Source organism: Micropterus salmoides, unplaced genomic scaffold, assembly GCF_014851395.1.
Source record: "Micropterus salmoides isolate LMB-PRFRI ecotype aquatic unplaced genomic scaffold, ASM1485139v1 Ms_hic_scaffold_4, whole genome shotgun sequence".
Taxonomy (NCBI): domain Eukaryota; kingdom Metazoa; phylum Chordata; class Actinopteri; order Centrarchiformes; family Centrarchidae; genus Micropterus; species Micropterus salmoides.
The window spans coordinates 4,039,013-4,055,898 of NW_024043372.1; the positions used below are offsets into that span (position 1 = coordinate 4,039,013).

General features: G+C 40.7%; 2 protein-coding genes across 11 annotated transcripts in view; both read left to right on the forward strand.

Annotated features, from left to right (window-relative positions):
- LOC119886073 (butyrophilin-like protein 10) overlaps positions 1–16,886 on the forward strand; it is a 72,775-nt gene that overhangs the window by 18,994 nt on the left and 36,895 nt on the right. For 2 of the 9 annotated variants that reach the window (XR_005441425.1, XM_038696589.1), the window contains exons 1-3: positions 7,372–7,661; positions 11,590–11,928; positions 15,466–15,501. The exons of 1 other annotated variant lie outside the window; for it this stretch is intronic. Coding sequence is in view for 7 of the 8 variants with exons in the window: in XM_038696589.1 (XP_038552517.1) it covers positions 7,562–7,661; positions 11,590–11,928; positions 15,466–15,501 (475 nt within the window). In the remaining variant the exon portion in view is untranslated. Of the gene's footprint in view, positions 1–7,363; positions 7,662–8,380; positions 8,436–11,589; positions 11,929–15,465; positions 15,502–16,886 lie in introns of those variants that run through there. 6 more of the 9 variants (XM_038696585.1, XM_038696582.1, XM_038696588.1 and 3 more) reach the window with 6 other exon arrangements.
- Positions 1,163–5,639, forward strand: LOC119886087. 2 transcript variants are annotated; one of them, XM_038696619.1, is made up of 4 exons: positions 1,163–1,544; positions 4,248–4,400; positions 4,593–4,685; positions 4,822–5,639. In XM_038696619.1, exons 1-4 carry the CDS (start codon positions 1,215–1,217, stop codon positions 5,140–5,142), a joined length of 897 nt encoding a protein of 298 aa, XP_038552547.1. In that variant the 5' UTR covers positions 1,163–1,214; the 3' UTR covers positions 5,143–5,639. The 2 variants fall into 2 exon arrangements, with proteins under 2 accessions (XP_038552547.1, XP_038552548.1); XM_038696620.1 differs by lacking the exon at positions 1,163–1,544 and adding an exon at positions 2,946–3,993.

Here is a 16,886-nt window from a genome sequence, read left to right on the forward strand (position 1 = left end):
TCGTTTCGGTTCTATTACCTTATAGTATTTAACAGTGACATTGTTGAACTGAGTCGTTGAGCTAAACGTTTTCTTGTTTTCTATTTTACAGATCCTTGTGGTGTTAGGATGCTGTGGAAGTGTAAGTACTGTGAGTTTATGTGTGAGAAAAGGGGTTACCTTTTAAAACATTATCGTTTAAAACACGGAAACTTTGGTAGAACTGTCCCATTTCCCTGCTTACACCAACAATGTGTGTGCACATTCAACTCCATTAATGCACTTAAGGTCCACTTAGCAAAGATTCACCAGAAAACCCAGGGTGCACAACTGAGTGAAACTTCCCAAGTAACCTTTCACTGTCAGTCATGTGATTTTTCTGCACCATGCACAGAAGCAGTCTTTCTCACTCACCTGCGCAGTACACATTTAAAGGTAAATCACAGAGTCCAGTGCCCATATAATGGCTGTAACTTTCACACAGATGTGTATTCTACATTTAATGCACACAGAAGTAAGGAGCACAGAACACACAACTGGAGGATGTTTAGGCCAGAAATAGTCTCTAGTAGTGTAACTAATGAAATGGCCCAAGAAGAACATGAGCCTCCAAATGACACCCTTGAATCAGAAGACAGTGAGGATTCTACCAATGAAGATCTTAATGATCTAGAGAAACAGCTGGAGCACAACCTAGCAGCTCTTTTTTTAAAGATGCAAACAGTCCTACACATTCCAGAAAGTACGGTACAAGAAGTCATAGAACAGCTGTTACAGATGTGTGAACTATCCCAGCCACTGCTGCATAATGCACTCAAGGACATTCTGAAACAACAGACAGATGTAGATGATTCAGTTGTGGAAGAGTTAGTAAGGGCTGCCGCAAAGGGCAATGTGATCATGAAATTCTGTGGCAAGGATGGCCCCTTATCAACAACAAAAAGGAGAGCAGCATATGTGAATAAAAACTTCACAGAGGTTAAACCAGTGGAGTACATTATTGAAAGAGGAAAAAAATCTAGCGCTGTATATGTTCCTTTGCATCCAATGCTACAGAAGATGTTGAATAGGGCAGATATTTTGGACAAAGCTCTTCCCGTCCAAAAGCATGTGCAACATGAGTACAGTTCATACAGAGATGGCTCGTACTGTAATGACAATGTCCCGCTGTTGGACTTTATACAGATGATTTTGAAGTGTCCAATCCTTTAGGAACATCGAGAAAGAAACACAAAATGAGTGCAGTTTATTGGGTGATAGCTAATGTGCCACCAAAATACAGATCCACACTCCACTCCATTCAGCTTGCTGTTTTGTGTAAATCCTCTCATGTAAAAGAATTTGGCTACGCTAAAATTCTCCGCCCTCTCATTCATGATCTGGCTTCTTTGGAGCAACATGGTGTATATGTTGAGAAGTTGGGAGAATCTGTCAAAGGTACAGTTTTATATGTGGCTGCTGATAACCTGGCTGCTCATTCTCTGGCAGGATTCTTCGAAAGCTTTATGGTGGACAGATTCTGCAGGTTCTGTATGGCGACGAGAGGCGAGGTGCAAGGCAAGGAGGTAAATTCAGGTGCTTTTGAACACCGCACTATAGACACTCACAACCAGCAGGTGCAGGAGGTAAAGCATGATCCCACTGTGGCAAAAGAGTATGGTGTGAAAGGAGGGTGTGTATTGAGTGACGGCCTGGAGCACTTTCATGTTGTCCGTGGGTACCCCCCTGACATCCTCCATGACCTTTTGGAAGGCATTGTTCCTATTGAGTTATCCCTCTGCATTTCAGACATGATTTCTAAGAAATATTTCACCATAGAAACACTGAACCATGCCATGAAAACCTTTGAATATGCTTTTCATGACAAAACTGACCAGCCTCAGCCAATTGCCCATGGCTTCTCTACCAAAGGGACCATAGGTGGCAATGGCCATGAGAACTGGGCCCTAATCAGGCATTCTGCTGCTCCTAAAAGACATTGTTGAGTTGGCTGTCGCAACAAAGCACACTGAAGAGTCGGTGCATTTCCTTGACTGCAAAGTGTCAGAACATAGAGACTTGTTGCAAACAACTTTTCCAAATTTTAGATTACGGCCAAAACACCACTATATTGAGCATTACCCTGAGATGATCAAAGCATTTGGTCCCCTTTCAGATGTTTGGACAATGCGGTTTGAGGGAAAACACAAATTCTTCAAACGGGTCATTCGTAATGCCCACAACTTCAAAAATGTAGCTCTTACATTGGCTGTTAAGCATCAGAAAATGATGGCTTACTATTTGGACACAAGTTCATTTTTCAAGCCTTCAATTGAAATGGACAAGGTCACTACAGCATCGATCACATCTTATCCTGAGAATGTCCAACAGGTTTTCTGCCAGAGAGTTCCTCAGCTTACATCAGATCTTGTTGCATCATCAGTCTATGTAGATGGAATTAGATATTGTGCTGACATGATAGTCTCTGTTGGTTCATGTGCTGGCCTCCCTTCATTTAGACAGATCAAACAGATAGTGGCACTTAACACTGAGATCCTGTTTGTTTGCAATGAGATGACTGCATGGTACCATGAGCATTTGAGATCTTTCGAACTCATCTGTGACAGCAGTAACCCCTCTCTGTGTGTGGTGCAGCTGAAAGAGCTGAATGATGTTTTCCCTCTTTCAGCGTACAGATATGGCGATAATTTGGTAGTGACCCTCAGGCGTTATATTCTCTGTTAAGAAGCCACAGTGTGATCTCTGCAATAAATCTAGGCTGTAATGGAACATTTTGTAGCTTATTTTAGAGCTCATGTTGAAATGTATAATGATACAGTCTCTGAGAAGTTTTTATTTTTCCCTAAATTTGTGACTTTTTTTGTAAATGTTTTTCTTACACATTTAAGTGGGGATTTCTTGTGAATTATACGGGGTTTTTTTTAATGGATTTACCACTTTAATCTAAAGGGACAGTCACTATTTTCTATGCTCAGCAATTGAATGGCCTTTTGGATATTTATATTTCTAATGACCTAATTATTGTTTCTATTCCCAAGATGACTGCAAACCAGAAGATGACCTTGAGGGTCATTCTAACAGAGGCGGATATAAGAAAAGTCATCCTAACCACAAGGCCCTCTACAGTTGAAGATTTGATAAGCAAGCTTAAAGAATCACTGGGACTTCATTATAACTTTAGTCTCCAATACCAAGACCCTGAATTCAATAATGAACTATGCAATCTGACAGCTACTGAAGAACTTCCAGAAAAACCAACAGTTAAAGTCATGCCTGTCCTTGAGCTGGTACCTGTCTCATCTGATGAAGTCTTCAGTGACACCCCCAGTACAGCAGATACAGACCTACTCTCACACTCATCTCAGGAGCGACATAAACAGTGGCCAGAATTTTTTGATATCCCTACCATGTCTGTGGATGTAGAGTATAGACTTAGGCAAGCAGATCTGCTGTTTATGAGTGAGGGTACATACCTTAAAGTATCAAAAGAACTAAAACACGAGATACTTGAAAGATTGGCAGAGAGCATGTATAGCTACACAGCATACCCAACTGCTGCTCAGTTCGAAAGTGTTGCAGCAGCACTGATAAACAAGCACCCTTGTCTCCAGGAGCGAGGCTCAACCACTCGCTGTTGTGGTTGGAAAAATAGCCTTAAGCATAAAATGGGTAATTATCGAACAAAGCGTAGGCAATCAGGATGCCTTGATGTTTCAGTAAATGCAGGTAAGCGGGGAAGGCATTCAGCAGGACAACCAGCTAACAAGCGCATCAAGAAGGCAAACAAAGGTGAAATCAACTACTTGCCCAACTTTCCGGATGGATTTGATCAGGCAGCACTGGAGGGGGCCTGTAAAGGTGGTTGATGAAATGCAGAAGAGAACACCAAATGGACCTCTTGTGAAACAGAAGATGGATCAGACCTTTTCTCTGAGAAGAAAAGAGGTAGTGGAGTCGGAACCCGCTATAAGCATGATGGTGAAACGCTGGCCTGCCCTTTTCACTGAAGATCAAGTATGTTTAAGAAAGAACATAACAAATAACTATCTTTCTATTATTATATATTGTTTCTAGATGTATATTTCTCTTGTCCTCTTTAAGGAAAACATTGGTATTTTTAATTTGGGGCATGATGTTTTTCATCAACATTGCAAATCATATAAAAAGGACATTCATGATGTTTTTCAGCACTACTTTGCAGATGGCTTAGCTGCCTTGTATAGTTCAGTTGATCTAAGTTCAGTTTTTTTGTTCTCTGTGTTTTTCAGGTGTTCATGGAGTTCAGCAGGATTGTGGGCAAGAACCTCAAACAGGAGTTCTATGAGAGCATCGACCGGCACAGTCCTCGTTTCCTCGAGTTATTTCAATCCAAGAGAGGGAATGTTGGACAGTTGTTGACACAGATTTCACAACAGACCAATGTAAGTCCATACACATTCTGTACTTGGCGTTGTTTATCTCAGGTTTTGTATAAACATCATATCACAATGCTACTCTATTAGTTGTATAATTCAATCAAAACATTGCTTGTTTTTTTTAAGCTTTCTTATAGATCATTATTTGTTTTTTATTTTAGCTAGCTAACTTGTTGTACTGTGTTTAATTCTCAAAAGACTACAGAGCCAACTACGATCCGGACACAAGTGCTCAGAGGGCTTCCTATCATCCTTGGGGACAACCCTACAAACTTCTTCAAAGCAAGCTTTGTAAGTAAGCTCTTGCTTTCTTATATTTTTTTACCATTATTTATTTTTCACCATGACACTCTTATATTGATTAAAGTTGTTTTTCAAATGAGAAATATAATGTAATGATTGTGCTCTTCTGTTATTCTTTATTTAGGAATCTGATGATGATGATTATTTTCGTGACCTTGACGTTGGGAAGCTTCTTATTGAGCGTGAAGGTGCTGTGCTCACGTCTTCCCAGCATCTCAGTCCAGCCTCGTTGAAAATCGTCATTGAGGGAGAAGTTGTAATGGAGAACATTCAAGATCTGCCAAAAGCAATGTGCATTCTGTTTGGACTCATGTATGCACTCCATCTTAACTACCCCAAGACCATGAAGCTCACATTTCAGTTCATCCAACAGGTATTGCTATTGTTAGGCCAGACTGACCTAAAGCCAAAGCTACAGAGTTTGAAAAATCAGCTCGCAATGTAAAAAGAGAGGTCAAGTCTACTGTAAGAGGCGGTTGACTACATTTTTCTTTTTGCCACACTAGTAAAATACTTTCTTACCTGTGGGGTAAACCTTTTTATTTTCTGTAAAACAAGCAGACGAACAGACACACGTAAAACGCAGACACACACGTACAACACCCACACACAACACACACAAACAACACTGACACACACTTAATTGCTGTAGGAATCATGCTGAAGGATGTGACTTGTAGCAGAAAGACATAGGCCTAAGACATTATTGTTCTAGTTCTTCACCAGTCTATGTAGATTGTTCTCATATGATAGTCTGTTGGTTCATGCTCTGTCCTTCCTTCATTTAGGCAGATGATCAGAACAGATCCTGTTTGTTTGCGTTTTCTTGTACATTTGAGTGGGTGTTTCTGGTAAATTTTATTTTGTTTATGGATTTACCACTCAGGGGACATCTATGGTTTTATCTTGTAAATTAGAGACACATACACCCACACACGGCAACACAGACACGGGCAACACACACGGCAACACAGACACGGACAACACCCACACACACGGCAACACAGACACGGACAACACCCACACACACGGCAACACAGACACGGACAACACCCACACACACGGCAACACAGACACGGACAACACCCACACACACGGCAACACAGACACGGACAAGGCAACACCCACACACACATGGCAACACAGACACACACAAGGCAACACCCACACACACACGGCAACACCCACACACACAAGGCAACACCCACACACACAAGGCAACACCCACACACACAAGGCAACACCCACACACACAAGACAACACAGACAACATCCACACACAATTGTTTCAATGATTTGAAATGACCTTTTTAAGATTAATAGTTTTAGATTGGATAATTGATGTTTTGATTGTTGATGTTTACCTGATGTTTGGCTGTGTTTTGCCATTTAAAAATAAAATAAAATGCATGGAAGCATTAAGAGGTGTTTCTTTTTTTCCATCCATCCAATTTAATTGAAAATTTTTTATAAAATATTTGTTTTAAAAATCAAAAGCTAATTAATTTAGAGGAAAATACAGTAATTGTGTTAAATGATGAGTAGCAATAACAAGTCATAATAGCTAGTTTTATCTAATGATTTTGAGAACACACTACTAATAAATATAAATACTAAACTTAAAGTTCCATGTTAATACAACTCAACATGTTTAGTTTCATCCTGTGTAAAAAGTTAGGGTTCCATGTTAATACAACTCAACATGTTTAGTTTCAGCTTGTGTAAAAACTAAAGTGGTTTAAGGCAACGGGTTTCCACGCGATTTGCGAGTAAAGTCAACTAATTCGGGTTAAGAGTGTAAGATACTTTGTTGGGTTGTATAAGGCTATATAGACAGAAGGCTACAAAAACATCCTATAATTCTAATTTTCATTTAATTTAAAGAAGTGTCACTTTTCTACCCACCATAAATGCCTTTTGTGAAATAAACAATTCAGGGCATATTTATATACTGTGGTAGGCCTATTTAGCTTTTTCTCAAAGAACATACTTTATTCCTCCAGCCCATCTATAATCATTTGACGACGAAGTCTTAGATAAAGGTCAGTAAATATGATAAATAGCTTATATAAATTAAAGCAACATGTAACCTAACTTTACAGTATTGTTTGCTTCCTTTCCAGTGCACTTGCAAAGAACCTTAGACATGTTGGGGGAGTTTGCAGGAAAAAAGGTTGAGAACCACTGCTTTAATATGTTATCATCAGGAAATATACATTCTGTAAGTGTTGTTGTTTCTTCAAAAGACTAAAAAGAGAGTTTATAAAACCTCTTAAGAACCATACAGGAGCTGAGCTGGTTCTTTACATGGTAGAGGTGCTACATTGCTCCTCAACCACCCCAAAGAACCGCTGAAGAACAAAACTTTTTGCATGTGGTTAAGTTATAAAAGGTGTGAATGGAAAATGTAGCGAAATTAAGAGTAGGCGTACATTAGATGTAGCCACGCCAGCCGCAGACACGTCACTGCTGCCTAAACCTCACCACAAATCCAAAAGTTAATTTCAGCGCCTCTGATAAAGTGCAGCTCACAGCTTCAGGTGGAGCAGAGAGGACAGACACAGAGCTACAGCTGGATCATCTTATTCTCCGCTAATGTGCAGGAGAATAAATAATAACAAAATTCTCTCGCTCGCTCCCGCTGGCGAGCACGCAGATCCTCCCCATTCTACCAGTCGGGGGTTGGAATAACACTGCACTGAGTAAGAGGATCGGACCGGGACACCTAAAATCTCCACCCCCCCCTCTAGCGATAACGATCATTGAGGGGCACAAGGGCGGAACTCTGGATATTGGGGCAGGCAGAACTAGTTGGAAGGCACGCGTTAAATCTCCATTAGTGGCATTACAGTGAAGCTAAAGTCATGTTTAATGTTAAAATGGCTTCGACAACTAACTTCATGAAGTTTCTTCCTCTTGTGTGCCTCCTCGCTCGGTCTGGACAAACGTTTGGGGATGAACAAGGTAAGAAAACTTCTTAAAGCTGTAACGTTACTCATTTCACATTGATAGCGTTTGCCTTTTCTCTTTTTGGTCAGTTTCATCGCCACGAGCACAAACCTGAAAACTCTGTTGGTAAACATGGCGGTCGGGACGGTGTTACTTTGTGTAGCCTAACTTATCCCATAGACAGTAAGCCTATGAGGTTAACAGCAGCTTACAGTTGTAGTGTAGCCACAGAGTTTCTGTATAACAGCACCGTGCAGGGAAGGTGACAGAAGTGGTTAATATGCTCTGAGGGACGTTACAGCGCAGAAGTCGCGACAGCAGATGCACGTTAGACTAAGAAACTTACGGGAATCAATGACACTAGACGGAGGGTGTGTCTCAGGTATATTATTCACGCACTGCGTAAACCCGTTTCCATGACAACACCAGCTTGCTCTTGTTAAATTTATGAAGAGAAAGGTTTATTACTATTCACATGACTAGACATGTTACTCGGAAGTACTGAGAGTAGCGCCAGAGAAGGCGAACTTTTAAGCTCCCGTCTGTTATTCTACAGCTGGTCTACAAGGCGAACACGGTAATAATTATTAAGTTAATTATTAAGCACTGTTTAATGTTGTTTACAGGAAAATGTGAGACACATTGTATCGGTCTGTATAAGAAATAAGAGACAGAGTATATAAACGTTGTTTTGGTGGTGCTTTGTGCTTGAAACGGTTTTGTTTATCCTCTAGTTTTCACGGTGTTCTATGATTCTTCAGAGGAGAATAAATGTGAACGTGGACATCAGTAAGAGGCGTTGACTCTGTTTATGACCAGTGTAGCTAAAACAGGAGCAGTATCAGTATCTTGGCCAATGACACTTCAACATGCAGACCACAAAAGACCAGCGGAGCAGGGATCCCACCACCAACCTTCCGCTCTACCCCGAGCCACAGTTGCCCACTTCAGCCACTTCAATGCTTTCGTAATGAAGGTCTATCTGAAGGGCTGTCTGGTTTACATGTACTACATGTGTTTCGCCTGCTCCATAGATGATCTGCAGCTACTGTGTGAGCTGGAAAACACATGTAGCTGCAATACGGTCATTCTCTGGACACTTATGGATACTTTACTGTTGATTATTAACTTCTGAAGTAACTGTTAGCAGCTATCGGTCTTCTTTTTGAGGATTTTTGCATTTTTCTAACTTGTGATATTAAAGTTAATATTACACACTAAAATCGGAAAATGTTGCATATTGTAAGATTTTGTCAGTGCTGAGCTACCAGTAAATATTATTAGAATACATCCAAATTTTGTCAGTTTAGTTCTTGTCACATTATTAACACATTTAGGGGGTGGGAAGATTAAACTTTATTTTTGAGTGGCACCCCTGAGGCTACCCCCTTTAGACCGTCAGACACAGAGCCCGCCTGGGACTGTAGCCAATGAGAGGCTGTGCAAGGATGCCCCTGAGACAGTACAGCACATAACAGCAGGGTGTAAGATGCAGGCAGGAAGTGCGTACTTGCAACGCCATAACCAGGTAGCTGGCATAGTGTACAGGAACATCTGCCATGAGTATGGGCTGGAAGTCAAGGTCAAAATGGAAGACACCTCCTAAAGTAGTTGAGAATGACCGAGCTAAGATCCTGTGGGACTTCAAAATCCAGACTGACAAACTGGTGATGGCTAACCAACCACACATCGTGTTGATCGACAAACAGCAGAAGAAGGGAGCAGTGACAGATGTGGCGATCCCAAGCGACAGCAACATCAAGAAGAAGGAACACGAGAAGCTTGAGAAATACCAAGGGCTGAAAGAGGAGCTAGAAAAGATGTAGAAAGTAAGAGCAACAGTGGTGATCGGAGCGCTGGGGGCCGTGACCCCCAAACTGGGAGAGTGGCTACAGCAGATTCCAGGTAAAACATCAGAGGTCTCTGTCCAGAAGAGTGCAGCCCAAGGAACAGCTAAGATACTGAGCAGAACCCTCAAACTGCCAGGCCTCTGGTAGAGGACCCGAGCTTGAGGAGTTATTTATTTAGTTTTATATTATTTACTGAATATTACTAAACCACATACATGTAAGGAGGAAAACATGAGGAAAACCTTTAAAAAGTTGAAACTCACTGCGCAGAAGAGCTGCCAGCAATAAAGCAAGCCTTGCTGGACCTCAGCTAGTAGTCTAAGTGGTCCACGCGCATTAACAAAGTCAGCAGCGCTGTGGCCATGATGATCAGGTGAACACCGTGCCTTTGCAAAGATGAAACTTTCCCTCTTTCAAATAACAGGGATAGAGGAGGTGGTCAGTGCTTTAAGGGACTCAGTTAGAAATTAAGGAGGCCACATGCCATAGTCTTATTTGCTTTTTATCTTTTGTGTTTTGTTGTTCCACTGCCCAGATGTAAGCATACTGCCTCAAAGGCTTAATGGATTTCACAAGATGACGTTCTCAGTGTTTGCACTGATTAAAATAAAATAAAAATTAAAGAATTATGTTTTTGCCGGTCTTAAGGACCTCGTAAAATGTCAGTATTCTTCAGCCAAAATTGTACATTTAATGCCATTGAAATAATGTATTTGCTATATGTTGAATAAATTCTGTTTCAGTCTTATACAGCATCTCACCTCTCTCACCTCCTAAAACAGTGCGCACACTGTAGGCTATACAGCACTGTGGTAAATTAGTCTTTAGACCAAATAGTTTACATTATGAAATTTCTGATTTGAGTATATTGTCAGAACTGCAAAGAATTAGAAAAGAAGGACATGCAGGTTTAACTCTGAGCTGAACAAAACAAATGTCTCTATTTTTAAATTGTCTTTTTATTGCCACATGATTTTACTTTTTTTTCAAATAGGTATGTGTGGTTGTGAAATAATATAACAAGCATTAAATACATCTGTATAAATAACCTGGATAATTGTTGGCATATAAATAACAACAGTTAACATAACAAGCGGGAAGCTTCCGGTCTACAATATGAAGCCGATGCGGAAGTCCCTGAAACCTGCATTCTGTTGAAAATCCAACAGGGGGCGACTCTTCTGGTTGCAAAAAGAAGTCCTGCTCCATTAGAAATAATGTGAAAATGTTTTTACTTCTCAGCTGAATTATTACCTCAGTAAACACTTTCCTGATGAGTTTATGGTCTCAGTCGCTAGTTTCAAGTCTTCTTCAAGACAACATGATGTTCATTTAGTAAATTATGGTCCCATTTATTTTAAAATGGACCACAAAGCAGAGTATGTTTCAGGGCGGGATTATCTATGATTGACAGGCCATTACCATAGCGACCTGTCAATCAGGCTGGAGCCGACTTTTCACATCGGCGCCGCCAAGTAGCGCTACAGACCGTACAGGAGCGAACTGATGCCCTGATCCAGGTCTGGGAGGAGGACGCCCAGGACACCATCCGCTGTCTCATCAGGAGCATGTCCAGATGTTGTCAGGAGTGCATACAGGCACACAGGGTCCAAACACACATTTGCTGTGATGAAAGTTACGCAAGTTGGGTCAGCATGTGATTAAAATGTTTTACTTAGTTTTTCTGTGTGATTTTGAATCCAGCCCTCAGTCAGCTTGTGTTTTTCGTTTCCAATGACCTTTATTATATAATTTTGTTTTTAATGAATGTGCAGTAAAGATTATTTGAGCGTTCCATTATTGAGTAGTTATGATCTTTAGATACTTGGTTCATACTGAGCCCTCAGTCTGAAACCAAAACAACTCTAATAAAGTGTCTGTGTCATGTGACATGTTTCTTATGTCAACTTAAATATTCTTAAATGACGCCAACATGAAAAATCTCCATAAATAATGTGCCGACTAACTAACGTGTTTATAAACTGGTGTTTCAGAGTCATTGAGGTGACATGTAAATGTGTTATCTGATGTTCTGTCTGAACCTGATTGATCTCTATTTGAACAGAATGACTAAAATAAACTTTTTCTTTCAGGGTCGGGTGACGTCAGAGTGGTTGTGAAAGAAGGGAGTGACGCCATTTTACCCTGTTCACTCAGCAACAAGGAGAACGTGGAGTCAAAAGTCTTTGACTGGAAGAAAGATGGTCCGAAGGAGATTTTCTTTTATGATAGAGGCTCTAACTACAACAACGGCCGTCCAGGTCAAGATCATCAGTTCAAAGGTCGGGTCGCACATTTTCAAGATGAGCTGAAGTACGGCAACGCCTCCATCATCATCAGAAATACGAAGGTGACCGACAGTGGAGACTACACCTGTGATTTTCCACGTCTTCAGCCAAGACAGATATTCCACATTCATCTTATTGTTGTTGGTGAGTGTTTTCATTAAACAGTTAATTGATATATATTGTTCATCAAGATCTCCAGCTGTCCTTTCAGGTTTGGTTTGACTCCAGCTGTTCTTACTTGTCTGTTTAGTCTTCTGTTACAACACCTTGAAAGTATGACTTTAATTACATATCAGCAATTTGACAATGTGAGAATCACATACAGGTGTTATACTGGTCAATCATGAATTGTTAAATTGAATGAAAATCTGCAATATCTGAACTTAACCAAGATGTTGATAAAAGATATAGACTTTGCTTGTGCAGACCACCCAGGTATATTAACAGGTGCAAATAGTCTGTCTGCAAATAAGTCTGGCATCAGGCCAAATTTTTTTCCTGCCGTTACATGGCGGACCAGAACAAACTCTAATTATTTCAGACCCTTGGATGCTTGTGTGCATGTTTAGATTAGTCTGTAGAGTTCGAGACTCCCGTTGGGAGAGTTGTATGATCGATCCCAACATCCTGCAGACATTTTTAAACAAATTGATTATAAGGACACTTTTGCACATGCTCACTGTGCTGCAGTGTGTGCGCGTCCCGACATTTGATCCGCATTCATAAACCTATGGACGCTTATTTTCATTTTCCTGAGAAAATTCAGGGAATCCAATCACGTTTACTGACGGAGGTGTGGCAAGCAGGCCAGAGTCTCGTCTGAATACACTTCAGAACTTTTCAAAGTAAAAGCTCTCAATAAACTCGACATAAAGCATTGCTGCAAAAAAAAAACATTCTCGCACTCTTATTTTGGAGGCACCATCACTTAAGAGGAAGTGAATATGTGAGTAACTGTTGCTGTCGTGACTGAGATCTATTTCAGCACCAGTCACTATCAATTTATTTTAATTTTTTTCTGCTGTCAAAGCAGTCTGGCCATGGGCCAGATAATATTGCTGGCGGACCGGTTCTGGCTGCTATTGACAACCGCTGCAATAGAAGATGCGGACATGGTGTATATTTTAAAGCACAGACCAGGTAAAGCAACAGTGAACGCACCTGTTGGTGCTGATGTCATTCGGTACCACCATGGTTTTGATAGGTGAAGTCTCCTCCACATGCGCCTCACCAGATGCTGTGAAATCACACACATGCAGGTGTGTTTGTACACTTGGAGAGCGACATGAATTGTTTACACCTGCTTAACGCCAGGCTTTTTAAAAGCCGTGTTTCGATTGTTTGACTGGTTTCCACCGTGGTCTAGAGACCTGCGAAGATTAGAGAAATTAACCAGCTGACATAGGCCTATACACCGTACACGATGCACAGGCATCATTATTTGTAACCACTATCTACTATCGCTACTGCTATATAATAACATAGAAAATATGGTCCCTGCGGGGGAAACGCAGTGAGTTCCTCCAAAGGTTCCTAGTTCCGGGGTATAGTTCCTTTGGTCGAAATGCAGCTAAAGTCTGACCCTGTAGCTCCCGCCGTTTCGGCCTGTGATGCTCTTGGTATCGCACCTGGTATGACCTGACATCTTTTTCTCCTTTCCCTCCTCTTCCTGCTTTACCTCTACTACAACCACTGACATGTAAGTTCTCCTGATTGGATTGGGCACATTAGCGACCTGCAGCAGTGGCATTATGTCTGTTTTTTAGTTTGCATCGTGTTTGATTAGTTAATTTATCATTTTGCTTTTAAATTTCTTTTTTTTTTTCTGCCTTTTTTTTATCATCATGGTCGACCTGCATCATTGTTCAGTAACAGAGTGGACTGCTGGTGTTGTTGTGGTCGATGCATCACCTGACAGATTATCAATCTAACAAGATCCATACACCAGAATCTTTCTGCTAAAACTTAACAACACCATGAGCAGAAAATGATCTCTTGACAAATCCTGTCAACACTAAATCATACAAGTACTATAATTGATAATAAGCTGAGCTTTGATTGAAATGGCTACTCAACAGAAAAGTCTGTCTGATTTATTTAACAAACGGTTGTTAAAGAAAGCAGAATGCATCCTGTCCCTGCCTTCAGTTTCCTACTACAAAACACACACAAACACAAACACTCCTTCATCCCCTTTGTCATTTCACTGCTAAACAGTACTGAAAAATATCAGCTAGACCAACCACGCTGGTAAATATTACCTTTATCTTAGTGGTACTAAAACATGGAGTACTTATGTATTCTGTATTTTTACATCTCCTTTTGATATTTGTGGAATATTGTGTGTGTTGTGGTATCTGTGTGTTCTTACTGTTTCTGTTTTTTTACTGCCACAAAACTAATTGTAACTTATTAAGTTACTGGACAATGATATAAATGGAAGCTTTTATTGGACTTTACTATTTGTAACCCACAGACGACGCATTTTTCAGGCTCGTTTTTATTTACTTTTAAATGTAAAGGAAATGCAGTGATAAAGTATTCAATAGTAAACTAAATATACTGTATATGCTGGGAAAATGGAAGGACTCATTACATCATTTCCGTAATCACATAACAAAAACATTTACATTTACTTGACGGTGTTGTCCAAAGCGTCGTACAGTTGCTGTGCGTGTCAGAGGTCGCACACTGCAGGGGCACAGGGAGAACCCGGGTCTGTGTGTCTTATCCACTGCACCATCACCAGTGACCTTATGGTTTACTGTCACTAGGATAATGATCATTATGCCTCAACTACTTCTGATTCCATCACTGTTGAACCTGAACAAGCGTTAGGTTAAATAAAGATTTTCCACTTTCACCTGCTGATGGAAACCACAGTCCTTCTCCTTGTTGCCTCCTACTGATGAGGAAGACAATAGTTGGTGGTAATCTGTCAACTGTCGGTCACCTGCCTTTACATGAACATGAAGGTTAATAACATCCCATTCTTAATCCGTAGGGATTAATATGGAGCTGGTCCACCCTTTGCAGCTATAACAGCTTTAGCTCTTCTGGGAAGGCTGTCCACAAGGTTTAGGAGTGTGTTCATGGGAATTTCTGACCATTCTTCTAGAAGCTTATTTGTAAGGTTAGGCACAGATGTTGAACGAGGAGGCCTGGCTCGCAGTCTGCGTTCTCATTCATCAACCTATTGCCCAGGTAGCAACCTATCACGGTACCACACTTGATTTCACTGATCACAAATGTTTGTAGAAGCAGTCTGCATGCCCAGGTGCTTGATTTTATACACCTGTGGCTGAGAAAGTGATTAGAAGACAGACAGATTATGAATTCAATGATTCGGAGGGGCGTCCTAAAACTTTTGGCAATATAGAGTATCTTTACATATCAGTATCAAATGTCTTGTGATCCACAAATATGCAAAAAACATTTCACATGTAAAAAATACTGTGTGGATAGGATTTTACACAACACAAATGTAAAAATAGTTATTAGTGGACAGTGAAATATTTGTGGATCATAGTACACATTTGTGGATTTTCTTCTCTGGGTTGCAAATAAAGTCCAATTAAAAACTCCATTTTAGATGTTCAGTAATGACTCCGTTGCTATACTAATAACACATGACTAGTTCATAACACTGTGCAGTAATTAATGTTCTCATTTGTCTTTTAGACTTCGCCTTTAAAGACAGGAGAGCAGAAATTAGAGGTGAGTGATGATGTCACTAATACACTATACTATAGTTTTAGTACACCCCTCCGAATCATTGAATTTAGGTCTTCTAATCACTTTCATGAGCCACAGGTGTATAAAATCAAGCACCTAGGCTTGCAGACTGCTTCTACAAACATTAGTGAAAGAATGGGTCGCTCTCAGGAGCTCAGTGAATTCAAGCGTGGTACCGTGATAGGTTGCTACCCATTCATGAAATCTCCTACTAAATATTCTACGGTCAACTGTTAGTGGTATTATAACAAAGTGTAACTCAGCCACGGAGTTGCAGGCCACATAAAATCAGAGAGAGGTCAGCGCATGCTGAGGCGCACAATGCGCAGAAGCTGCCAACTTTCTGCAGAGTCAATAGCTACAGACCTCCAAACGTCACTTGGCCTTCAGATTAGCTCAAGAACAGTGCGTAGAGCGCTTCATGGAATGGGTTTCCACGGCCGAGCAGCTGCATCCAAGCCTTACATCACCAAGTGCAATGCAAAGTGTCGGATGCAGTGGTGTAAAGCATGTCGCCACTGTACACTAGTGCGGTGGAGACGTGTTCTCTGGAGTGATGAATCACGCTTCTCTGTGTGGCAATTTGATGGACGAGTCTGGGTTTGGCTGTTGCCAGGGGAACAGTACTTGCCTGACTGCATTGTGCCAAGTGTAAAGTATGGTGGAGGGGGCATCATGGTGTGGGGGTGTTTTTCAGGGGTTGGGCTCGGCCCCTTAGTTCCAGTGACAGGAACTGTTGATGCTTCAGCACACCAAGACATCTTGGACAATTTCATGTCCCCAACTTGGTGGAAACAGTTTGGGGACGGCCCCTTCCTGTTCCAACATGATTATGCACCAGTGCACAAAGCGAGGTCCATAAAGACCTGAAGGAACGAGTTTGGTGTAGAGAACCTCAGTGAAACCTCAGTTCATCTTGTGAAACTGTCTGGAGTAAAGCAGATCTGATCATCTATAATCTCACTCTACAGTTACACTGATAACTGAAAGATGATTTTCTAATAATTAAAATATTCTTTTCTGTGGTTATATGAAATTAGTAACACAAGATATTTCTCAGTGACAACATGTACACACTTTGGGTTGTACTTTTGTGTTTTATGTTTGAATGTAGCTTGATTAATTCTAAATGTACACCTATACTATCTATTGTAATTCAATACTGCAGCTCTGCTATAAATTCTGCCTCTACGAAGTTTATAATGTTCAGTTTTTGTTGACTGTAGTGGCCCTTGGCATCAATAAATGTGAAATATCTTAAAATATACACATTAACAACAACACGTCAACATTACACATCACATAATCAATTTTCCACAACATCAACAACAAATCTAAATACACACGTACCTCGCTCCGCTTACCAA